General features: G+C 42.6%; 1 protein-coding gene across 1 annotated transcript in view; it reads left to right on the top strand.

The window, feature by feature from the left end:
- Nucleotides 1-26,684, top strand: part of TBC1D5 (TBC1 domain family member 5) — a 535,061-nt gene that overhangs the window by 489,315 nt on the left and 19,062 nt on the right. The window contains exon 20 of the mRNA XM_068545866.1: nucleotides 25,149-25,248. Coding sequence (XP_068401967.1) covers nucleotides 25,149-25,248 — 100 coding nt within the window. The remainder of the gene's footprint in view (nucleotides 1-25,148; nucleotides 25,249-26,684) is intronic.

Below are 26,684 nucleotides of genomic sequence, written 5' to 3' on the forward strand. Positions count from 1 at the left end.
ATTTACCTAAACATTGTGATATAAGTCTGCTGACTGTTAATCATGATAAAAATCCATTGAGAAAGGTGGGTGGGGAACTGCGTTTACTTGGGGAGGGGAGGGGGTAGGTGGTGGTCAGCAGAGCTGCATCTTCATCTTCTTTCCTGGAAAATCAGCGAATAATACTCTAGAAAAATCAAGAGGTGGCAATATAAGCTAGAGCTGTAAAGGTGAGAAAAAAAGCACGCGTAAAGGAGTTGAAAGTGGTTGCTAGAGCAGGAAGCAGAGGGTGGGGCTGTGTGAACTGCTTTTCATAACAAGCCTCGTAGGACCATTGGACTCTTTTCAGCGTTGCATATGTAACTCAGATTAAAAATAATAACTAAACATCTCAACAAAAATAGGATGTATTGGCATAATAAATTAGTAGAGGAGCTGTCTGCCTGTACAAAGAGCATGCCTCTGAAGAACCAGAATAAGGAATAACAAGTGAGAAAGCATACGGAGATGGGTCTGATTTGCATTCTGTCCTCTTAATTAATTACTTTTCTTTATGGGGCTACTGTAACTTAAAACTGAGAAGTTGAGCAAAAACAGAAACAGAGTAAGTCTGACTCTCTACATAGACCTGCTGTGAACCCAGAAACCAGAACGCCCAACTCTTATTCAAAGTTTAGTATATTCCCTAAGTAGTGGGAAGTAAGTAGACAGAACTTTTCAAGAGAAAGCGCACGGTTTTCCAAGTTACAGGTTATTATTTTAGGAAATAATGTATCGTGGTCAGTGCTCTTTGCCAGATCATTCCAGTTCTGCGCCACTCTGGGCACTGGATGGGATTGCACCCCCCCCACCCCACCCCACCCCACCCCCCCCCCCCCCCCCCGTCCCCTGGGACCCGTCGGAGCTGTGTGGCCTGTTGTGTCCCGTGAGTTGGGAATGGCAGTGGCAGGCATGTGTTGCCACTGCAGGGCTTTCCACAGCCCTCTCCTTCCCTCTGGCACAGTGAGCAGAACCCACGTGCCAGCCCATGATAGACGTGGAGCCTGAGTGAGAAACAAGCCTTTATTGACTTAAGCTGAGATTGTTGCTTTGCACAGCGTAATGCACAGTTGGAAATGTTCAGGCCCAGAGCTGAGATTCATTCTCCCATGGGACCACCAGAGTGGTCGCGGTGGCACCAGAGCCTGTGACGAGGCATCGACCATCCTTGCGCCCACTGCTTTCATTTCCAGCCCCATTTAGTGTGATACAGGGGTTTTCCACGTCCTCAGAAAAGTTCAAGGCAATTTTTCATTCACATCATCATCATCACCACCAGTTTCTCACACAGCAGGTGGCCAGAAACTGAAGCAAGGACATCTGTTGCTTTGGGTCCCTAGTGCCTTAAACGGTATGATGCCTTTCAGATTTCAAGACTCAGCTGATCTTTTAAAGTATCCCAGGGTTAAAAGAAATGGTTGATGTCAGTTAACAAAAGGCTGAAATAGCAGTTGAAAACAGACATTAAAACAAAGGTAACCTAGTAAGTCGCTATCAACCTGAAAGTGCTGAAATCTGCTTATGATGTGTCTAATCTTATCATTGAGAAACAATTTTTTTCAACGTCAATATAGGTGTGACGTATTTTGGACAAGAATCACGTATTAGGTCACAGAACTTATTTCCTCTCACTATTGCCTTTTATAGATCATAGAAAGACTTTCTGTAATCCACAGGCTACCTTTTTTAAATGAAGGTGTATCACATTTACTCCTGGTAATGCCCCCGATCTGGTTGTATAATAGAAGAACACAAAACTCAGCTAAGACTATAGAGAGGTAACAAATTAAGCTTTGTGCGATGTGTTTATAAAAGACATTATTTTCTGAAATGCAAGCAAACTAGTAGGAAGTTTTAAGAATTGACCTTACTTCTTTATCAGTGGTAGTATTGTTTTGAGGATTGGTATTTATTCATGAAAACGATTTTCCCTCTGCTTTGTTTCCCAAAAGAGTCTTTAGGGCTCACCTAATTCCATCCAGGTTTTAATCAAGCTCTGATTTTTTAGACTTGAGGAAATTGGCAATTTTGATGCTTAAGTTTTCATGCTTTATTTCGCATGGTAATATAAATGACATCCAGTACTTAGTTTTCTAGAAATCTATTTTAGTTGGTCATTCATCTGACTGCTAAATAAATTTTAACTTGTTTTAGCATCATTAGTCATGTTCTGTGATTGTTGCCAAGTCGTTTTCCAAGAATATCTTTGCTAAGGTTGAAGATAGGGAATATGAGAAAGACTCTAAAATTGATTTGTGTAGGTGAATAAGTTCTAATCTTTAAGCACATTAGCCAACTAAACGATCTTGTCTGAATTCCTGATGAACTGCAAGACATTATGCTATGCTTTGTGATAATTACATACCAATCTCCAAAGATCTAAACTTATAAATGGTTCAGAATCCTCTCTAAACCACAGGAAATCAAAATTATCTGAGCTGAAAGTCCCTGCATAAGACAGGGTGTGTAATGAGCTACCCACCACCTGCAGGCTCGCAGCACCACTGGGGGTGCCACCCTGTGTCTCTGTGACCACCCCCCCCCACGCACTCATCTTTGTCCTACAGTAGTTTGAACATATGCCTTTGTCATACTGATAGGATTTATTTTTATAGTATTCATTGATCTCTCCTTTATCACAACAAAATGACAAAAAGTGTCAGATGAGTGAAAACAGATTTGAAAGCAGACTCATACTTCTGGAAGTATAGACAACCTGAACATTACCTGATCTACATTACCTGATTACATCATCTCAGGTCATGTTCTAGAAATTGGAATTCAAGACATATCCATATAAGACATATGAGAGCAGTCCCAATGAAGGTGCTTACAGTGAAATTGGGGAGGGGAGAACACATCAAAAGTTAAGTAATAATTACACTAAATAAAAATATAACTCATCAGCAGGAGAGGCATAAGATGGTTTAATGCTATCCAACAGTAAAGACAGTAACTAATACGGATTCAAAAGATAGACCACCATGGGCTTTATTGGTCCAGACAAGCTTCGTGTGAGAGATTAGACTTGAACCACAGACATATTTCTTCTTCCACCAACTGCAGCCATTGTTTTCCCTTACGAAGACCCTGAGACTTCCTAAGGAGAGACGGTGGGGGGCGGATATTGAGCAGGTGGTCGGCAGTGCCTGCCGTAGCTGTTCTCTCCTCCCTGACATCCTCTGACAGAGTGTAAGATAGTTGGGCTTATATCAAGTTGCTTTTGGTAAGAGTAAGAGAAATTACTATCTCAAATGAGGAAATCTGTTGCTTATTATCTAAAATAACAAGAGTCCCGAGAGAGGCAGGTGTGGAGTTGGACGATTCAGCACTAGGGTCGCCAGCTTTCCATTCGGCCACCTCAGTGTGTTTGGCTTCGTCCTCAACCTGCTCCCGTCATTTTTCTCAAGAAGGCTGCCACAGAACCCGGCAGGTGTCCTGTCACCCCTACCCCCTCACATGCACACAGCATCTTCTAGAGAAGTCTGTTTGGAAGTTCCCCAGCAGGCTTTCCCTCCCATCTCATCGGTTGGGCAGAATTAAATCCCATGCCCACTCTAAACCCAGTCAGCCAGGGGAAAGGTTTAGAGAAGTCCATGGCGGTGTGGAAAGGTGGTAGAAGCGGGTGACCAGACACTTTGATGGACCAGTTAGCCCTTAAGTATTAATTGCCAAAACGGTTCATCTAATCCTTCCCTAAAGCATTTACGTTTGAAAAGAGCCAGTTCTGTTGTATCAGTGATGTTTTAGTTGTGGATTTTCAGGCAGCTTGAGTTGGACTGGTAGTTGGAAGAGAGAAATTGAGCAGTGGCCTTCCCAGTAGGTCAGACTTTCCCTGGCTATAAGATTTTTCTCTTCAGTCAGTGATGTATAATTCCTAAGAAGGTATATTATATGGAAAGTATTGATTACAATGGATTTTTTTCGGGCTTGCGCATGGAATTGAAAACTGGCATCTAGAGTGTATCTAATTACAGGATTTTACAAATAATATATAATTGTAATCTCTCATTTAATCAGTAATACTAATGATAACTGGATTAAAATAACAGTCCTATTGAAAATGCATTCCCATTTAAGATAGTTTATTGAAATGAATAGATATAAAATGAATTTAAATATCAGTTTTTCTGGCTTCTGTTTTAAGTCTCACGACAGGGATTTTAATTTAAGGCCAAAATGAACTCAGATAGTTGATCCATGATATTTAGTTGTCATTTGGTGTCATGTGAATCGTGCTCACATAACAAGTCTTTCTGCCAGTGTGTCAGCTCGGGGTCAGGGAAGATGGACCATATCTTTGTAGGAGTGTCCCATCCTTCTCTCGCTCTCTTTTTGCCTTACCCAGTCCACGTAATATCATTGCAAAGAAATGGGAACATCAGAGGGAACATCATAAAGAACGCTCTGTTGTCGACAGCTTATAGGATGACAATATTAATTTAACTTCCGTTAAAGTTTTATAACCAACTTTTAACATCTTTATGCATCAATAAGTTTATTTTTAACCAAAAACTCTGAGGAGCCTCTGAAAACAGAACCACAGGGAGTGGAGTGCTGAACCTTGACTTAATGCCCTTTTTAGGGCGGTGAAGATGTCGCCCTTTGGGGATGAATGAGCCGCTTATCCCCTCGTGCTGGGCCCTCTTCCTCCATCATTTGTCTTCAGCCTCATAATCTCCATGAAACGCCAAGATGCCAGACTAGACCATGCTGATCACTGCCCCAGAGGCAGAGACAGTGGTGTGGGGAGAGCTCAAGTGAAGCAATTAGAAATATTTAGAATTCCTGGCCAGAAATCCCTGTGGGTTTGAATGATCCCAAATTAAACGTGTCATTGATAGCATTTGCTTCCTTCCAATGGCCTTTCTTGAAACTTGACATTTATTTCATCTTTTAATGCCACGTTACCTTAGGGACAGTAATTTGTGCCCCGAAGCGCACATGTGCGTGGCAGGGAAGGAAGTGAGGGCTTCCCATTGTCCCGTGCAGACGGCAGTCAGCCAAGGCCAGAGGCCAAGCTGAGGATGCTGTTGGGTGGTCCTCCTCCTTCTGCCTCGATGGCATCCCCAGCGCCTCCTACCCAGCGCCGTCCTGCTTTTAAGTCTTCTACCCCTAACATCTCATCATTTATCCTTTGAAACACCTATGTTCACTTTTCCAGGACGCTGTATTTTTAATCCGCTGGGCTTTACTCCCAGAAAGAATGGTTTTGCTCCTGTCGTAGGAACTCTAGGCCTACCGAGCAAAGCGGGAGGGGAGGCGGGGGGGGGGGGAATCTTTGTCAGGCGGCCTGCCCCTTGCCTTGAAACCTTAAGGCCGAGTCACGCCTTTCTGGTTGCTCCTCGTGCCAGAGCTGCTGTACCCAGAGGGTCAGTCAGAGGCTTGGGCGCCTTTTTCCTTCCCTCAGCCCTGTTATCTTCCCCCCCAGTTTTTTGCTCCGAGATGCCCGTGTGTCAGGCAATCATGGACCGGTGTGAGTGCCGGGAAGCTCACACCTCCCGCAGGGGAGGAGGGAACAGAGTGACAGGCATTACCGGTGCAGCCTGGGCACCGCTCATGAGAGCCCCACTGAGGGCAGGTGGGCGCTAAACCCAGCCTGGGCGAGGCTCACCAAGCAGCAAGCCTGAGCTGGGGGCTGTTTCTTTCTCTGCTCAAAGGTAGTATCCATTCCCCAAGTCCTGTACCCAAAGGAGGTGACTTTTTTCCTAATTAAATTAAAAGCATGTTTTAGGTTAGTAAAGGCCCCAAGAGGGAGTGGCCATTGTTGGAAGGATTCAGAATCTTTCTATACTGTGGCAGTGATGATTAAAAAAACATGGATGGTACCAGGAAAACCTGCTAGCAATGACACAAATAACTAATAATAAGATGAGAAAAGAAAAACAAAAATAAAATTCATTTGACCATAAAAATAATAATAAACATAATCATTTACACAGAGTTCACCGTTCATGCTTTATTAAGCCTCTTAATAAGCATGTCTGTCATTACAAATGCACCTGATTAACTGTCGTAACTTTATTTGATTAGATTAGTAAACTTTGCTCATATATGCCTGACCTTTGCTGAGGTGTTTGCTTGTGAGGTACAGTTGGTCACGAGCAACTTTTTTTTTTTTTTAATTAATTAATTAAATTTTTTTTTTGGCTGTGTTGGGTCTTCGTTTTTGGCGAGGGCTTTCTCTAGTTGCGGCAAGCGGAGGGCACTCTTCATCACGGTGCGCGGGCCTCTCACTATCGCGGCCTCTGTTGTTGCGGAGCACAGGCTCCAGACGCGCAGGCTCAGTAGTTGTGGCTCACGGGCCTAGTTGCTCCGCGGCACGTGAGATCTTCCCAGACCAGGGCTCGAACCCGTGTCCCCTGCATTGGCAGGCGGATTCGTAACCACTGCGCCACCAGGGAAGTCCCGAGCAACTTTTTTAAATATGTGAGAAAAAACAACCACCAAGACGGCTCTCAGCCCTGACATTACAGTGTGGCCGAAGGATTTACAAAGCCTTGACTATATGGATCACCAGAAGATAATATAGTCCAATTCCCAAGCTTCCTTTTTATTTAAGATGATGGCAAAGCCATTCCTCCTTTCCCTCAGAATCGTTACCAACTTAGTACAGTCCTGTCCGTAGCCTCATCATTTCTAGTCAAAACGGCGTGTTCCAGAGTTACTTAGGTCAGTTGTTAGAAACTTTAACAGCAGTAACTCAAAGCATGATGATTGTAATAAGCCATGAACAAATTAGCTTTATATTAAATTCTAAAAAGTTATGGGCTGCCTTGGAAAATGAGAGAAAAGGGTAAAGAAAAGTGTTTCAACTGGAAAAGTACTTATGAAAGGGGCCACTCCTCCCCCACCCCCATCATTTATTCGTAGACCCCTGACTAGACTCTGATTCCTGCCTTTCTTGGTCATATTTCCCAATTGTTTTTTCACCTTTGATGTTCTTACTGTTCTGCTTTAATGCTTCTTTTACCTCGTTCCTCCGTCTGGAGCATATTCCTTTGCCATTTCGTTTTGTTTAAGTTTCTATTTGTATTTTTATGTATATAGTAGGCTAGTTATGTTTCTGGACCTTGCAGAAGTGGCCCTCTGTCGGGGACGTCCTATGTTTCCCAGCAGTACGCTCGCCTTTCATCACCCAAGGACCAGGGGCCAGCTGGTCCCAGGGTAGTGTCTGGCCTGCATTCGTGGACACCGTCTGCAGGCGGCAGGAGCACAGTTTTCTTGTTTCTGGTGTTTCAGGTGGGTGAGGCTGGTCTAGAGGCTTGTGCAGGCTGCCTGGCAGGAGGGGCCAGTGCCTGCCCACTGGTGGGTGGAGCTGCTTTCTGGCCCTCTTGGGGGCAGGGCCGTGTCAAGGGGTGTGTTTAGAGGGGGCCGTGGGTTCGGGAGGACTTAGGCAGGCAGCCTGTCTGCTGATGGGTAGGGCTGTGTTCCCGCCCTGTTGTTTGGCTTGAGGTGTCCCCGCACTGGAGCCTACAGGCTGTTGGGTGGAGCCAGGTCTTGGAACTAATGACCCAAGCAAGATGTCAGCCTCCAGCGAGAGTCCACGAAGATGAATACTCCCCGATATATCTGCCACCAATTTTTATGCCCCCAGGTTGAGCCACAGCTGCCCCCCGCCTCCCCAGGAGACCCTCCGAGACCCTCATGTAGGTCTGGCCCAGGTTCCTGTGAAGTAACTGCTTTAGCCCTGGATCCCAGTGGGCATGAGACCTTGCATGTGCCCTCCAAGAGTGGAGTCTCTGTTTCCCCCAGTCCTGTGGAGCTCCTGCAGTCAAGCCCCACTGGCCTTCAAAGCCAAGTGCTCTGGGGGCTCCTCCTCCTGATGCTGGACCCCTAGGCAGAATTGTAAACAAGGTCATGAAAGTTTGCAACGCTTACCTGAGTTCTTTCATGTGTCCCCTCAGATACCTCAAGGATTCCACTAACAGGGAAGTGGAAAGAACTAGCAAAGTGATATCGTTAACCTGCCCACATACACACATATCCCCCACCGCACAGTCCACAAGTCGGCAGGGGTCCCAACATGCAGAATAACACCCCAGTCAGTCTAGAATAAACTGTGAGAAATGCTTGCCACATTGCTTAGCATCAGGGAGTGCTCAGTCTACACTCTAGGCAGTCTTCTGGGTCTGGAGCATATTTGTATACTCTACATGCATCTCTTACTCATCCATCATGGTATAAAGATACATATTCTGTGAAACATCAAGAACAATACTTTGGAAAATGAAATTGAAGAAAGAAAGAATGAAACCAGCAAGGAACCACTAGGTAATAATGCTAACATTTACAGAAATCTTAAATTCATCCCTAGACAACAATCAAATTCTAATCTCATCCAGCTAGACTATTAATAGCTATTTACTGCCCAGGATGAATGAATGTTGAGTTTTTTCTCAGTGTCTATAATCAAATTCACCCATCCGTAGGCTCTGTTATGACTAAACTCCTTTTTGATACCCTTGATGAAAGTCTCCAAATTAGGTTTGAAGGTTGGATCAGCACAAGATTTTTTTTCTTTCCCCCTCAAATAAATGAGCCGGCCTGATTCTTTTGCCAGGAACTGAGATTTAAATTTATGAGATGGACGGATCAAATGTAAAGACTGTTTCAATCCTGGACCTTGCATTTCATTCCAAAGAGAGCGTCATTATTTAGGATGCTTTGAGCTGACTATAACGGAAATCCTGACTCAAACCGATTCAAATAGTAAAGAAAATTATTAGCTCAAATAAGTCCAAAGACCTTCTCATTCCTGGCTGCACATCAGCATCAACTGGAGAGCTTAAAAAAATACCGGTAACAGAAGTACTGAATCAGAATCTTTTGGTTGGGGCTTGGGTCCTGGTCATTGTTAAAAGCTTCCCAGCTTGTTCAAATGTCCAGTCAAGGTTTGGAGCTGATGATTTAGAAACTCATCAGCATCTTCAGGGGCCCCAGTTCCTTGCACCTCTCTGCCTAGCCCTGCTCAGAGCAGGCCCTCCCTCAGGTTAGAAGCAAGAAAAGGAGAGAGACCGACCATGTCTTCCTGCGGCTCTGGATTGGGTGGCTGCAGGACCCTCTTGCGGAGGAAGAGGTGGAGTGAACACTGGGGGCACCAGCGCCCCCGCCCCTCCCGCGCGGAGTCAGAGTTCAGTCAGCCCTGCCACGTGCCGCCGTGATCTCCAGACCGAAGCTTTTCTGCAAACAGTTACCTCTGTGGGAAAATATATCAATTTGATTGTCATGAGTGTATTCATCTTCAAATGAGCAGGCATCTTCGGAACGGTCAGTTTTGCTGGAGGCAGTTTATACGTTCCCCCAAATCACCAGGCTGTACGAGATCATTAAAAACCACTGGACTCATGGGGAAGATGGGATTGGGGAACAACACTGAAAAACTTCATCAGTGACACCATGACGTAGGAACCTAGTTGGTTTGACACATGTTAAAATGATTACGAAATAAATACTGCAATAAATATGACCCTTTACCTTGAAAAACACCTGCTGCTTGGTTGGGGAAGTGAACATCATCGGAAAGGTCACAGCTTATGAGTTACAGTGAAGTAATGGAAGGAGAATTCTTCGGAATCTGACAGATTTGGGTTATGGGTGCAGCTTGTCACACACACCGTGAACCCAGGTCGCTGGCAGATGTGCGAGGTGTGCGCATGTATGCATTCTGTGTATTCCTGCGTGTCTGGGTCCAGCTTCGCGCAGTTCTCTGCATTCACCCAGTGTTTCTTGTGGATGCAACTGTGCATAAGCAAACGTGGGATTCACACTGTGCTCTGTTGTTCCCTAATCCATCGATCTCGTTGGAACAAGTTCACATTTTCAAAACAAGCATCAGAACAGAACTGACTTTACTCTGGGTGTGACGTGCAGCTTCTGATTTTGGTTGGGTTGGGGAAAGGAAGTTATAGAAAGATTACACTTTCTGTATTAATTTTTTGTTCCCAGTTCAGTAACTGAGTTCTCAGTTCTCGGTTCAATAACCGTACCCTGCTAATCAGAACTTTTAGAATAAGTCCATTTTCTTAATGGCCACATACATCCCTAGTATTTATAACATCAGCTTTCTCGCTGTGAGTGTCTGAGTCCCCATCAGAATTCTGCAGGGGCTCCTTCTTCCCTGGGATAAATCTTGAGGCACAGCCTGCAGGGTCCTTGATACTCTCACCCTGTCCAGCGTTACGGTGAGAGCCTCCCTCCAAATCCCCAGCCTTTCAGGAATGCACAGCTATTTCGTACCTCAAATCAAGCACGCTGTCTCACACCTCTGTGCTACTTTGCTCCACTGTCTCTTCTGACCAAAATGATTCATGTGGCCCTAAGACTCCTAGAGTTCCTTCCAGTCTCTGCCCAAGTACCTCGTGTCCCATGGAGCCTTCCCTGCCACCTTCTGGAAGCTTTAAGCACTTCCAGGAGGTAGCTGTGGTCCTACTGAAGCTACAGATTCCGGAGTCCCTCCACTAATCTACAGAAGCAGCATCTAAAGATGAGGCATGTCCTAGGTTATCTGCAGTTGCTTCCTTTGCTTTCAGTGTCTGAGAACTGCTTGTATTTAGTTATAAGGCTTTTCCAGGCACTTGTCTCTATCACAGTATCTCCTGAGCCAGATATTGTGTCTGGCACTCAGTAAATGTTTAGGAATGAATGAAGGCTGTTGAGGGTTTTTTTCTGCTGTGCAAGGATTCAGATGCATTAGGCTTTTCCTCTGGCCTTTTCTAGAACCTGAAAAGTCACCTCATTTCCCAGTGGCGTTCACCAACCGCATATGAAAAGTAGCAAGAGTTGTTGGTATGTAGTGAAAATGGGGTTTTTATAAATTAGTTTAAGGGACAAAAAATTTTAAAGTGTGATAGGTATGTAAATAAACCAGTAATTTAAAGAAGTATTTCCTTCTCACTTTTTTTTTTTTTATTCCATAAATCTCAGAATTGGTAATCTTTGTGTTAATCAAAGCTGTTCCAACACTTGGTTTCCTTTTACCAATTATAACTTGAAGTACTTCTTAAACCATGCGTGATCCTCAACTTGGATTTCTGTCGGGCGCCATTTTTTGTCTGTCTCTAATGGGACATCATGGGGGTCAGTAGCCCAGAGCATTGTGGTACAGGGGTGCACATTTCCTCCTCACGCAGGTCAGTTAGCCTTGCCGTAGAGAAGCAGTGTTGGCTGAGGCCCTTCTGTCTGGGTCAGCCATTGTGCAGACGCCTACTTTGGTGCCAGAAACAGCAAGGGAAAGCACGCAGATGGTTCTACCCAGACAGCAACTCTATGAGAAGCCCAGCCGGAGGCCTCCGTGCTGGCTGGGTGGTTTCATCAGCTGGTCTGATCACGTGTAAGTCGAGAGGGGAAAACCTTGATAAATAAAGTGACATCTGTGCTGATAGGCATGGTGAAGGAGAGAACCATTCTGGTTTACAAAAGATCGGTCAGGTTGCCTAATTATAAAAATACAACATGAAGGCGATAGCCTAAAAGCCCAAAAGATGGGGACATTTCCCCACAAGTGCCATTTAGTTAGCCTGTCAAACACAATCCCTTCTAGGAGAGAGCCTTTTTTTTTCCAGTTAAAATATTCAAAAGACCGGCAATTGCCTTAACAACTGAGCTTAACATTTCTATACCTTTTGAATTTTTAAAGGCTAGGAAGTTCCTAAGAGAAGCCATATGCATATGATGGTTTTTTTAAAAGAGCAGTAACAGGATTTTTGCAAATAGAAGGTTTATAACTATGCAAGTAAGGTTTTATTCTTCCACTGATTACACCTGTGTGAGGTTGTCCTAGTTAAAGATTTTATTTTAATTTCCAGTATGTCTTTTCAGGACTGTACGTTTATTCAGTTTACTTTAAAATTTATAGTACATGATCCAGTTATTTGTCACTATTCTTTTCCATTTACTCTATTTTTTTTTTGTAAACAACCTCTAGAAAGGCAAAGTTAGATTAAAATAGCTCATAATGTTGAAATGGTAATAGGCAGAAAAGCATATTTCTAAATGATCAATGCATTTAACAGATATTACTTATTATGATTATTATTAAAATATCTTCAGAAAATCAGGGATGAATTTAAATACCATAGATAATGACATGTTCTACCATTTTCTTTTTATTGCATTTACGTTTGAAAAGCATCCTTTATTCTCGGATATACTTAAACAAGCCTCTGTTTATCGAAAGTTGCAGAAGAGAGCATGCATAACCCAACAAAATTAATTTATATTGGGCTTTAAAATAAGTACTTGTGCAAAAACAGAAATATAGATCAATGGAACAGGATAGAAAGCCCAGAGATAAACCCGTGCACGTGTGGTCACCTTATCTTTGATAAAGGAGGCAAGAATATACAATGGAGAAAAGACAGCCTCTTCAGTAAGTGGTGCTGGGAAAACTGGACAGCTACATGTAAAACAATGAAATTAGAACACTCCCTAACACTGTATACGAAAATAAACTCAGAATGGATTAAAGACCTAAATGTAAGGCCAGACACTATCAAACTCTTAGAGGAAAACATAGGCAGAACACTCTGACATAAATCACAGCAAGATCCTTTTTGACCCACCTCCTAGAGAAATGGAAATAAAAACAAAAATAAACAAATGGGACCTAATGAAACTTAAAAACTTTTGCACAGCAAAGGAAACCATAAACAAGACGAAAAGACAACCTTCAGAATGGGAGAAAATATTTGCAAATGAAGCAAGTGACAAAGGATTAATCTCCAAAATATACAAGCAGGTCATGCAGCTCAATATCAGATAAACAAACAACCCAATCCAAAAATGGGCAGAAGACCTGAACAGACATTTCTCCAAAGAAGATTATACAGATTGCCAACAAACACATGAAAGGATGCTCAACATCACTAATCATTAGAGAAATGTAAACCAAAACTACAATGAGGTATCACCTCATACCAGTCAGAATGACCATCATCAAAAAATCTACAAACAATAAATGCTGGAGAGGGTGTGGAGAAAAGGGAACCCTCTTGCACTGTTGGTGGGAATGTAAACTGATACAGCCACTATGGAGAACAGTATGGAGGTTCCTTAAAAAACTGCAAATAGAACGACCATACGACCCAGCAATCCCACTACTGGGCATATACCTTGAGAAAACCATAATTCAAAAAGAGTCATGTACCACAATGTTCATTGCAGCTCTATTTACAAAAGCCAGGACCTGGAAGCAACCTAAATGTCCATCGACAGGTGAATGGATAGAGAAGATGTGGCACATATATACAATGGAATATTACTCAGTCATATAAAGAAATGAAATTGAGTTATTTGTAGTGAGGTGGATGGACCTAGAGTCTGTCATACAGAGTGAAGTAAGTCAGAAAGAGAAAAACAAATACCGTAGGCTAACACATATATATGGAATCTAAAAAAAAAAACCTAGGGGCAGGACAGGAATAAAGACGCAGATGTAGAGAATGGACTTGAGGACACCGGGAGGGGGAAGGGTAAGCTGGGACGAAGTGAGAGATTGGCATGGACTTATATACACTACCAAATGTGAAATAGATAGCTAGGGGGAAGCAATCGCATAGCACAGGGAGATCAGCTCGATGCTTTGTGACCACCTAGAGGGGTGGGACAGGGAGGGTGGGAGGGAGACGCAAGAGGGAGGAGATATGGGGATATATGTATACATATAGCTGATTCACTTTGTTATAAAGCAGAAACTAACACACCATTTTAAAGCAATTATACTCCAATAAAGATGTTAAAAAAAATTTTTTTAAATAAGTGCTTGTACTTACAGTAGAATAAATTGACCCCAAACAGTGTAAGAATTAGTTCTGAATAGAACAGTGAAGCCACTCTGGGCAGAACTGGCATAGGGACACTGGAAAGCTGTCTTGGGAGCCTGTCACCCTGCTTCTCCTCCCCGCATCCTACTCCATGTTGAGAAGAGGTCTCTTGGACTGTTACCAAATAGGCATCTAACCATGCAGGCATCTGTTAAAACCGCCTTAGAGCGGGGAAATAGTAAAGTGCTTCACAGCCTTCCCAGAGAGGTTGGCAGCTGTATTCAGAAGTCTAAATCCTTGCCATTCAGAGTGTGGTCCATGGACCAGCTATGTAGTCATCTCCTGGGAGCTTGTTAGAAGTACTGACTCTCAGGCCCCACCTCAGACCTGCTAAATTAGGCATTCTCCAGGTGATTTCCATGCATATTAAAGATTGAAAAGAATTAGTCTGAGTAAGGTTAATGGAATACCAAGTCAGAAATGAGATTTTCTGTAGATAAAGCCAGCTTCAGATACATCCCGGTGTGAACATGTTCTCCTAGTCGGTGATGGGTAAGTGCTTTCCATGTGTCAACTCTACTGTTAGGACATTTTGCATGTATTAGCTCCTTTAACCCTCAAAAGACTCTGAGGTCAGTTCTGTAATTATCGCCCACTTTACAGATGAGAGTACTGAAGCACAGAGAGGCTGTGTTTTAACTCTCTTCTGCAAAAAAAAAAAGTTACTAGTCATGCCTGGACAGTCGGTAATTTCTGCCTTATCAGAGCCCAGAAAAATAAAATGGGGTAAGAAACTACGATCTTTTTTTACTTCCTCAGTAAAAATTATGAGAGGAAGTTGAATAAGAAGAAACTTCTCTCTCTAAATTTTGTGAGCTTCACATGTTCTACTTGTAAATTGTTGTTTATAAACAATCTGTATCCCCTGTCCCATCCACGGCAAGCACGTGATTGGAGTTAATTATTTTAACTGCCCACACCTGACTTCAAAAGGATATTTGGAACACTGCCACATGGAAACCAATGAAGTGAATGTGGATTTAATATGTAATTGGTCAACTTGAGGGATTTGCTAAAAGACAGTACGGCAAATGTTTGCATGGAAAAGTGAGTTTCTCCCTCTATTTCACCTGGTGGCCCTGCCCTGCAGCTCTTCGTGGGCTGCTGCGGGGAACAGCTTCGGATGGTCCCTGTTAGTGATGGAATGAGGGAGCGTGGTCAGAGAGCCCGGCTGGCAGAAGCCTGGCCCGTGCCTCACCTGGCCACGCTTATTTTAGGGCAGGCCATTTTTAACTTTATAAGAAGGCAGTATTCTTTTTTTTTTATTTTGGTAAAATGGACATAAAATCTGCCATCTTCATCATTGTTAAGTGTACAGTTCAGTGGTATTAAATTCTTTCATTGTGTTGTGCGTCCATCTCCATAACTCAGCCTATCCTGTAAATTTGAAACTGTACACGTTAAACAATAACCCTCGCCTCCCTCGCCACCCTTCCTTTGGCAACCACCATTCTACTTTCTGTCTTTATGATTTTGACTACTCTTAAGTATCTCATATAAATGGTACTGTATGTAAATACCATACAGTATTTGTATTTTTGTGACTAGCTTAGCATGTCTTCAAGGTTCATCCACGTTGTAGCATATATCAGGATTTCCTTCCTTTTTCAGGCTGAATAATATTCCATTGTAGGTACTTACCACATTTTGCTTATCCATCCGTCAGTGGACACTTGAATTACTTCCACATTTTAGCTATTATGAATAATGCTTCGGTGAACATGGGTGTACAAATATCTCTTTGAGACTCCACTTTCAGTTACTTTGGGTATGTACCCAGAAGCGGAATTGCTGGATCATTCGGTAATTCCATTTTTAATTTTTGAGAAACATTTATACTGTTTTCCACATCAGCCTATACCATTTTACATTCCCACCAGCAGTGTACAAGGGTTCCAATTTCTCCACATCCTCACCAACATTTGTTATTATCTGCTTTCTGGATAGTAGCCATCCTAATAGGTATGGGATGGTATCTCATTATGGTTTTGATTTGCCTCTCCCTGATGATTAGTGATGTTGAGCATCTTTTCATGTGCTCGTTGGCCATTTGTATATCTTCTTTGAAAAAATATCTATTCAAGTCCTTAACCCATTTTTTAATCAGGTTGGGTTTTTTTGTTTTCGTTGCTATTGAGTTTTAAGAGTTCTCTATATATTCTGTGTATTAATCCCTTATCAGACATATGATTTGCAAATATTTTCTCTCATTCTGTGGGCTGCCTTTTTACTCTGTTGTGCACAAAAACACAAATTTTTTGATTTTTTGTGCACAGTTTTTTATGCACAAAAAAATGTTTGATGCACAAAATTTTTGTAATTTTCATGAAGTCCAGTTTTTCTACTTTTTCTCTTAATGCCTGTGTGTTTGGTGTCATATCTAAGAAATCATTGCCAAATTTAACATCATGAAGTTTTGCTCTGTTTTCTTCTAAGTGTTTTATAGTTTTATGTCGTACATTTAGGTCTTTGATCCATTTTGAGTTAATTATTTGTTTATGGTGAGAGATAAGGGTCCAACTCAATTCTTTTGCAAATGGATATCCAGTTTTCCCAGCACCATTTATTGAAAATACTGTCCTTTCCCACGTTGAATGGTCTTGGCACCCTTGCAAAACTTATTTGACCCTATATGTGAGAGTTTATTTCTGGTTCTTTATTCTGTTCTATTGATCTATATGTCTGTCTTTTTGCCAGTACCATGCTGTTTTGATTACTGTAAATCTGTCGTAAGTTTTGAAATCAGGAAGTGTAAGTCCTCCAGATTTGTTCTTCTTCAAGATTGTTTTGACTACTCAGAGTCCCTTGAGATTCCATATGAATTTTAGGTTGAATTTTTCTCTTTCTGCAAAAATGTCATTGGGATTTTGATAGAGATTGCATTGACTCTGTAGATCATTTTGGATAGTATTGACATTCTAACAATGTTAAGTCTTCTAATCCATAACCTTGGAATTTTATTTCCATTTATTTCTCTTTAATTTCTTTCAGCAATTTTTATGGTTTTCTACATATAAGATTATGTCATTTAAAAACAGAGATAGTTTTATTTCTTCCTTTCCAATTTGAATGCCTTTTATTTCTCTTTCTTGTGTAATTGCTCTGGCTGGAACTTCCAGTGTTGAATAAAGTTGTGAAGGTGGAACATCCTTGTTTTTTCTACTCCTGATCTTAGAGGAAAAGCTTTCAGTCTTTCATCATTGAATATGATGTTTGCTGTGGTATTTTTCATGTATGGTTTTTATTATGTTGAAGTACCTTCCTTTCACTAGTTAATTGAATGGTTTTATCATGAAAGGGTGTTGAATTTTTTTAAATGCTTTTTCTGCGCCAATTGAGATGATCATGTGTTTTTTTTTCTCATTTTGTTAATGTGGTGTTGTTCACACTTTCATATGTTGAACCATCCTTGCATCCTAGGGATAAATATATACATATATGTGTGTATATATATATATATATTCTTTTTTAGGTTCTTTTCCCTTATAGGTTATTACAAAACATTAAGTATCTAGTAAATGTCCTAGTCTTTAATGTCTGGCTCCCCAAAGGGGAGAAAGAGAAAAATGAAGTGGGGCATAAAGGGTGCAGGCTGTTTAAATCCACTGGAAGTCACTTCATCTGGAGAGGGAGAAGTTTGCAATAATGGAAGGAGGTGTGACAATGCCCACCCTCCTCTTTGTCTGCACCTCTGTGATCAGAAACAGCAATCAGTGATCAGCACAGATCCCCGATATTTGAAGGGCAGGGTCCTTTTTGCCCACTCTGGCTCCCACAAGCTGCTGCATGCAAGCTGCTCTAAGAACAAGGGCACAGCTGCCTGCCACAGGGCTAGGGGGTGGGGATCCCAGGTAGCTCCTGTTGTGCTAAGAGCTGAAATGGACCGAAGTTAACTGCAGTCTACCCTCCATGCCTTCCCCGGGAAGTGGACAGTCTTCAGTAGACTCCAGCATTCCAAAATAGTTACATCCCGCAGATTCTGCTGGTGCAATTATTGTGTAGGTGGGGAGACAGATTTCTGGTGTTTCCTACTCCCCCGTCTAACCCAGGGCAGTATTCCTTAATGTGGTTGTTTTATTCAGCTTGCTGGAGGAAACTAAAGTATGAAAATTCATAAAGTACTGTCAAGTTGAGGTTTTAGCACCTTTGTTCTAGGCTGTAAGAGGCTGGAAGGAGAATCACCCCATTATAGCTTGACATGGGGAGGAGGGAAGGGCCTCCGTGATTGTTATGAAAACCCATCCTGTGAGGAAGGACATCTCTGGTGTCCACGGGTGGTATGCATCTCAGTGCTGGCACATAGCACTGCTTCAGCGGCTGAGAAAAAAAAAGTCCGCTTGTGTAAGTTCGGCTCCTAGCTAGCCACCTAGCCATATTAAAATTTGTTTATAAAAATAAGGGGTTGAAATATATTATCTCTAAAGGAAATTCCAGCACTGAAATGATACGAGTTGCTAAATACCTTAAGCTTTGAGTTTCAGTTCAAAATTTCTAAAGGCCTTTTGCATTCACATTTAACATGTTTGTTTACATCCTGTCTGAAAATAGGAACTGTTTTATTTACTGGGGGAATTTGATAACCATCTTTACTTTTTTAAGTGTCTTTAAGAATCACATTCTTTTTAGGCAACCCATGAAGAACAGCATCCAGTGATGTTCCCACTTTAAGTGCAGAGAAAGGAGCCATTACCCTGAAAGTGCTGCTTGCACATTGTACATTGGACAAAATATTATAATCATTTACTTTTTCTCAAATTATTTCACTTAAGTTATTCTTTCTGCTTGGTGTTGTTTAGGGAACAGATTTGTTTAGACGACAGTGTTGCTTACAGTTTGATTTGGAATCAGTTTTGGTAATTTAAAAATATTAATATTTCCTTTTTCTCCTTAGTAATCACCTTTTACTTTTTTTTCTTATTTTCTCTCTATTATGTTATTTGAATAATAATTTGATTTGATGATTACAAAAGTATGATCTGATTTCACCGTAGAAAATCCAGAAAAAATAAGAGGGAAAATGACCCACAATCCCACCGTTTGGAGAATAACCAATATAAACAGTTTGCTGAGTGTCTTTCCCCTTTTTTCCAAAAACAGAGTCATTCTTTACCTACTACTTTTCCAGTCAGTATATATGTTATTGTTGAATGTTCTCCTGTGAGAACATTTAATTTCAAGTTGCCTAATATTCTGTGCATCAGTGTGTAGCACAGGTTACCAAGTCCCCTGTCATTAGACATTTCGGATCTGTGTCGAAAGGACGAGGAATTTCCTGGGAGTTGTTTTTGCCTGTGTCCATAATTCCTTGGAATAACTTTATAGAAACTATATTAATAATCTAAAGACAACAAAAGGAACATTTACTGAGCGTTTACCATTCACCAAGCACTGTGCAAAGCACTTCATCTGGAATATCTCGTGTAATTCAATCCCCAACAATCAGCTGAGATAGGGGTTATTTTTATCCCCATTTTATAAACAGGAAACTGAGGTTCAGCAAGCTCGGCTCTCGGGTGGGGGTCCCAGAGGCGGTCCGTGTGGGTGTGATACACACTGATGCTAGGGCTGGTGACTGTGCCCCAGCTCGCTCCCTGCGTCACACACCCGGAGCACTGATTTTTATGCTCCTGAAAAGCCTTCTTCGTGCTCCTCGTCTGTGTTTTCCAGTGGCGTCTTCCTCTGCTGGCACCATATGCTCCGGCTGGGGTTCCATCCACACCATGTGTGTATTTTGCCCTATGTAACCACAGCTTCCTCAGAACATCTGAGGCCTTCCCACTTTTCCTCCTGGAGACCGTCCGTTTCCTTCACTTCCCACTCCTTGTTCACCCATCTGCTCGACGACGACGGGGTGTCTCTCCTGTCTTCTGGCTGCTATATTTAGCCTGTTCCTGCTGCCTGCCAGTGCGTGTCGGTTGCTTGTCTGCCGCTCTGCAACCTGAGGACACCCCGCTCGGAAGCTCGGCGGAACTCCACCCTGGTGCCCTTCCTGCCCCACTTTTCTCCAAACCGAGCTCGCCGGGGTCTCCGTTAGTCCGTGAACAAGGACCCTGCCGCCGCCTGTGTGATCACGAGCAGGGCAGCGTGTCAGGGCAGTGGGCACCGCAGTCCGCACGTTGGGCCCCAGCCCCCGAAACATCAGTATCTGAAGCAGAAACATAACAGGGATGGAAGGGAGGGAGGGGGAGCCTTCCTGCCGATCCTCCGCGCCTGCTGTGCTCCACGCCCCTCCTCGACTCAGTGACAGGCGCTTTGCCCTTGTCCCGCACTTTTCTGACTCCACTCCTTTGTTCTCTGGGTCCCTGCCTCCTAAAACGTCTTCCTTCGTTTCCTCTGAGCCAAGTCCCCCTTCTTCAAGACCCATCAGAAATGCTGCCTCTTCCAGAAAATCTGCCTTCATTTCTACCTTTATGGAAGCCATCTGCCCTCCCCATAACTGTGAAGTTTCTTTTTTCATATCTGCTGCGAAACTTCCCTGACCCCTCTCTTGGCTTGATGTATATAGGTCTGACCTCCTGCTAAATTTGCAGAGGTTGGAATACATGTCTCGTTTGTTATTATATTTCCCACAAGGGCCAGCACAATACAAATGAATATATTTGTTGAAGAAATTAATGAATAAGTGAATAAACAATGAACTGCAAAGTCTCATCCTGTTATTAACCCAGAAAGAACATAAAGATGTTGCAGCATTTAACAAAATTGATATATAAAATCCATATATTATAAAACAATTTAAACATTTGAGACATACAATATGTGAGTGGAAGTATAATGATGCATCAACTATTTGGGGGTGAATGGTGGTAGAAGCACCACTTTTTAAAAAGCAAATTCAAAAAACATTTCTCCAGATACAGTCCAAGCAAAAATCATTCGGCAAACTAAATGGAACACAGCCAATCATACCTGAGTGTTTTTGAAGGAAAATAATTTAGTAAGCCATTTGGGGTTAGGACTTAACATTGGAAATAGTGAATTTCTCTTAAAGGAAACTTGAGATACGAGGTTATTCCTTGGAAGTCCTAGTAGTAATCAAGCATAAGAAAGAATATATATACCTGGGGAAATAGGAGTAGTGGGTTAAGTGACTTGGGTTCTCAAACAGCTGTGTCAACCTTGGCATCACTTCCAGAGAACGTGACTTACAGAGGAGACCACGTTTCTTGTAGGACATGATGAGAGGGTCTACCTCATAGGTTCATTGTGAGGATTAAATGAGTTCATGCACGTGAAGCGCAGGGTCAGGCATATCATAACCACTATAAAAGGGTCAGATGCCAGCTGTTTTCCTCTTCTGATGGGGCGGCCCTCGTCCTTGGTCCTTCTCTGCAGGGCTGCCAGGTCCATCTGGTGCTGTGTTGCACACGTGGTCTGCACACCACCCTACTTCATAATCCTCCATCAGTTTCTTGCCTTACACATCAGTTCATTATCCAGAACTTAAGACAGTAATGGGCTCCCAAGCCCTAATTCATCTTTCTGGGCTGAACCACATAAAAGTTTTAAACTAAGAGTGAATCATAGACCTCTGTATTTAAAATCTATTTTATTGTTTTGACCTGATAAAAAAAATGTTTAAAAAAAGAATAATTGCCTTTATGGAGTACCTGTTCTTTGCCAGACACTCTCCATGTGTTATCATTTGGTTCTCCCACCAGTACTGCCAAGTGGGGGTGAGGGGACCAAGAAATTAAGGAACTTGTTCAAGATCACACAGCCAGTAACTGGTAGAAAGAGGATTCAAACCCAGGTGTGTCTACCCCTGAATTCCGCCCTGTTTCACCATCCTCCCTCCTGTAACAGAACGTGTATGTGAAAGTAAATATAGTAAGCGTTTCTCTTCATGTCTTATTTATACATAGAAATGACACTAACCGGTTGTTTTCATAAAACCTCAAGGCAATTAGCCAAGCATTTGTTTTTGATTACAGAGGACCATTAATGAAAACAAATGACTAAAGCTGTCAGTGTCTGAAGCATGTTAGTCGGGAGGCATGTGGAGCCTGAGAAGCTGAGATGGAAACGGAAAGTCAGTTGCCACAATTTTAGAAGCTTGATTCTCGGCTCTTCTTTTATCTGTAATTATATGAAAGAGTGAAGAATAAATGACAAGCCTACCCTTTTGCCTCCAAGTGATGCCATTTCTATTTATAAAGTCTGAGTGATTGTCGAAGGGCTTAGGAATATTTTAAGATTAAGCAAACGCTAGAGAGATCATACGCTGAACTTCAAACTTTCAAACGGAAGAGGTTCTTGGGCCCCTCAACCTGTTTCAACCAGAATGCTCCGCTTATCTCATAATTGGGCTTTTGTGTCAGCTTTCCTTTGGGAAAAAAAAGGCTTAAATTAATGAAAACTGCCATTTTCTACAGAGCAGATGCCATTTGTATTGAGGTTTACTCAGGATTTTGGCAAGCAAGATGCTCTTCACCTGCCATCAGTGTCCTAAGCAAAAGTGCACGCCTGGAAGACTGTGTCTTATATCCCCGTGTGCTCAGCCAGCACGCGCTTCCGGCTGCCGTGCTCTCGGGTCTGCCCCGTACGCTTGTGCAGGTTGTGCACTGCACAGTTCAGAGGGCGCCAGTCTCAGCCCATTTTCCCTACAGTCATGTTCCTACCAGCACGGTAACTAACGTGTTTGGAGGAAGAGACCCCCTTGAGCTCCATACTTCCCTCCAGCTGTCAGTGCCTCACCACCCACAGGCAAGGCCTGTGTCACCTCCAGCTCTTCTTCCCTCCCAACTTTTAAAAAGAAAACAAACTGAACACAATAAATCCGTTGCGGTAGGAATGACTGCTGCAGTTTAAGGCTCCCAAGGGCTTTTGCATCTTATACGAAGTGATGGCTTAATCCAAACTAAATACTAATACATAGAGTAAATAGACAAGAGGTTTTTAAGCCAGGAGGTGGTACATTCCTGGTGTCCTTTGTCCATTCCGGGCTCTCAGCACCCCAAATGGTAGCCGAGTGCAAGGACAGACTCTGGCCATACCTGGGTCCCCGTCTTTCAAAAGACTGCCACGAACTGGCCTCAGTGCAGTTCTAGACTCTTCCAGTTGGGTTTGTATCTGTGGCACGTTGAAAAGGTGACTTGTTCAATAGGAGGGACAGGAGGCTGGGATCAGGATTCCCAGGGCAGTTATTCTTATTTCTTTATAAGACTTGCATGTACTCTACCTCATCCTCTAGTTTATATACCTTTCCTATTCCAACTCCAAGCTTGTAAACTCCCTGGGAGCAAAGTATCTAACTTCTGCCTTCTCCAGAGAGTGCCAAAGTTAGGCCCAGACTGGGTGGAGGATTACTTAAGTTTACATGACTTGTTAATGGCAGGACCGGGAATAGAACTCAGATTTCCTCGTGCCATATACCGATCTAGTGTTCTTTCCATTCCGTCACTATGTCAGTTATCTGTTGCTGCGTAACAAACCACCCCAAAACCCCACTCCTCAAAACAGCGTTGTTACTTCTCATAGGTTTACCGGTCAGGCACTGGGACAAGGCTGGGTTGGGCTGCTCTTCTGTTCCACGTGATGCTGACTGAGTTACTCATTTGGCTGGCTTCAGACAGGTTGAGCCGAAAGGTCCAGGAAGACGTCATTCACGTGTCTAGAACCTCACTGCTTCTCCTGTGGCCTCTTTCTCTCCATATTGTCTCTCCTCTCTTTCAGTATCCTAGCCTGAGCTTCTTTACTACTAACTATGGTAGCTGTGTTCCTCTAAAGCAGAAGCTGGCAGGCCTCTTACCCTAGCCCCCAGCTGGAACAGTTTGACTTCTGCTGCATTCTCTGGATCAAGGCAAGTGACAGGCCAGCCAGGATTCGAGGGGAGGAGAAATAGACACTACCTCTTGATGAGTGGAACAGCATGTACATTGAGGGAGGGAAGGCATGGATGGTGGCCATCTTTGGAGACGAACCACAACCAGGGTTAACCAACAGATGTAGCCTTCTTTCTGTAATTCCTATAGGGTCCTGATAGAATGGGGAAACTCAAGTTTGTGCAGACACAAAGGAGAAAAAGGAGAAGAAAAATGCCCTGAGACCACCTACCCAAGGCCCCAGTAATCATTCCCTGGCTGAGCTTCTCCTGGTTGCATTTGTCTTTACTTGAGTATCAGAAGAGAGGCTGCTTCGCCTTGTGGGATGTATAAAGTACATGGTTCATGCTTGTGTAATCCTACGTGCGCATTTCACAGTAATTTGTTTTTAGAGCTATGGCTATGTCTGTTTTCTGCGTCACGCATTTAAATGCATCTTCCTAAGGGCTCGTCCTCCAGGCAGCCGTTAAAAACAGTGCTTTTCAGTGCTGCGTATGTGTATCGCTAAAATGTGGTACACCTACAAGTAACCTTTTCAACTGTTAATTTCCATCTATGTGTCAAATTATATTCAGTCTCTAAGAAAAAATATCTCTTGGGAGGTTTCTCTTCCCTTTTTTTTTGATGACACAGAGGATTCTTATGTGAAAAGATAAGTGTCTAACACTGGAAAATCAATTTGCTAGCCTCATCCAGCTTTGAGGATTACTCTCTTTCTCTGAGAAAAACTCCCTTAATCTTCGAAATGTCCTTGGGAACTTTTTTGCATGTATTCCTTTTTTTCTTAAAGAAAAAAAAAACCCCCCCCCCCAAACCCACGTTTTATCCTTTTGTTACAGTTAGATTGTCTTTTACCGTTTAGATAATTATCCCACCCAGAGTATTTTTCCTGGAAACAGTCAAATAAATACAATCCTCTAGTATCTTATCAAGAGAGGAAACGTAAGAGCAGCTAATTATGGGCTGTGGGGACAGAACTTTTCCAAGTGCTTTGGGAAATCTCACGTTTTAACAGATTATCATTGTCTAGAAAATGATGAGATTTGTCTGAAACAAATGGAAGTCTTTGGTTTCTCAAATGTATGTGAGAAAATGTAATGGTCTTGTACCAGCTGCCTAAGGAGTAGGAGCCACTGAAATCCCATTTACTCTCTCAATTTGTGTGGCTCAGTCGTTACTGAAGATATTTTATGTACTTTTGTAATACGAGGTTGTATGGGTAAACATCTACACGTGGCGCAAAGCTGGCATTCAGTTAGGAGAAGTCCAGATTATTTTAAACCTCCACTTTACCCTTACTCTGGTTTGTTGGTGGTGGCAGTAGTAGGTTTGCTCTTGTTTATTTGTTGCTTTCTTTTTGTTCTGTCTAGGGCTGAAAAGACACTGTGGCTCTTTAACAGTCCAGATCATTTGGAGGACTTTGGGGATTTTCTTTGATTGTTTTTTCTTTTATTTTCATATCTTTTTGCTCCCTTCATTTTAGGAAGAAGAATTAGAAGCCCAGATTTCCCTCCTTCAAGGACAGTTGAATGACCTGGATGCCATGTGCAAATACTGTGCAAAGGTGATGGACACTCATCTTGGTGAGTGAAGTACCTTGGCCCTGGGCACGCTGACGGTCGTGACGGTAACAGCCCGGCCGCGAGGGCCTGTGTTGAGCGCTTTACGTGAATTATCTCATGTAACCCAGCAGAGCTGCAGTAGGTGTACGGCTACTATCCAACTTGCGCGCATGAGGAAACTGATGCACGGAGATTAATACAGTTTCCCCAAATTATAACACCAGTGAGTAGAGGAGAAATTCAAAATCAAGCAGTCTGACTATAGATTTCAGCTCTTAACGGCTACACTGCCCTTTGTAAATATCTCTCTGCCCCAAACCAAAATGAAATATTGAACTTTCAGGATCACATGGTCAGCTCTACTCTTGTGCTAACCTGCCTATCATCACTCACGTGATTATTATTTTGGCGGTGCTTTCGTTATTTTTTTAAGTATATGTTTTTAACCACCTGCCCGAAATGCACCCTGACCTTTTCTTACTTCTGACTGTGCCTATAGTTTAAGAAATGTCTTAGTTTGAAGTTGAGTTCATGTGTGAGTTGTCCATATGTCACATGAGAGAGTCTTCAGGCCTTATTCTCTACATTTGGGAAAGTTCTGTATTTTGTATTAGAAGTGGTCTCTGCTGGACCACCTGTGTATTGCTTCAGGAACTCCATGCTGCTTGCAGAACTTTTACGATCCATACTCTGGTTATTTTCAGCCCGCTTACGGACATCCTTTCCTTCTCCGTTCTCCAGTGTCTAGTATCTGTAGTTTGGGAGCAAATTAGGAAAACAGGACATGTAATCTCATGGAAATGGCCAGTATGCTGCCCGGTGAGTGTGGAGAAGTGGCGATACCAAGCACTGTGAGAAATCAGGACGCACCCCACCTATGAGGGGAAACCAAAGAGAACCTACCAGGGCCTCTTCCCACTGGCCGGGGCCACGAGCATGGCCCATCTCTGGGGCCTTCGCTGAAGATAGACTTTATGTTTGTTCGGTTTTTTAAAATTTTCTTCATTTTATTCCACAAATATTGAGCGCCTGCAACATGCCAGGCCTTTTTCTAGACACTGGAGAAATACTAGTGAACAAAACAGATGAAAATTATGTCTTTTTCACAGCTCAATCCTATTTTGTGACAATTGAAAACAGCCATTTTTTATCAGTTTCGTGTTTATCCTTCAGAAATAAACTATGTTTGTACAAACCAATATAACCCTGCACTTGTCCTTTCAGAGTGCAAGTAGAGCATAATCCTCACACTGTTCTGCACTTTGATTTCTCATTGAACACTATATTATGGAGAGCACTTTTATATGAATACAGAGAGTGGCCTCGTGCTTTTTTACACCTGCATTGAATCTCATTATATGGCTGTATCATAATGCATTTAACCCCAGACTAATGAGCATCTAAGATGTTGCCAATCTTTTAACATTACAAATTCTGTTAAAATGAAGAATCTTATA

The sequence above is a fragment of the Eschrichtius robustus genome, chromosome 6 (genome assembly GCF_028021215.1).
Source record: "Eschrichtius robustus isolate mEscRob2 chromosome 6, mEscRob2.pri, whole genome shotgun sequence".
NCBI lineage: Eukaryota > Metazoa > Chordata > Mammalia > Artiodactyla > Eschrichtiidae > Eschrichtius > Eschrichtius robustus.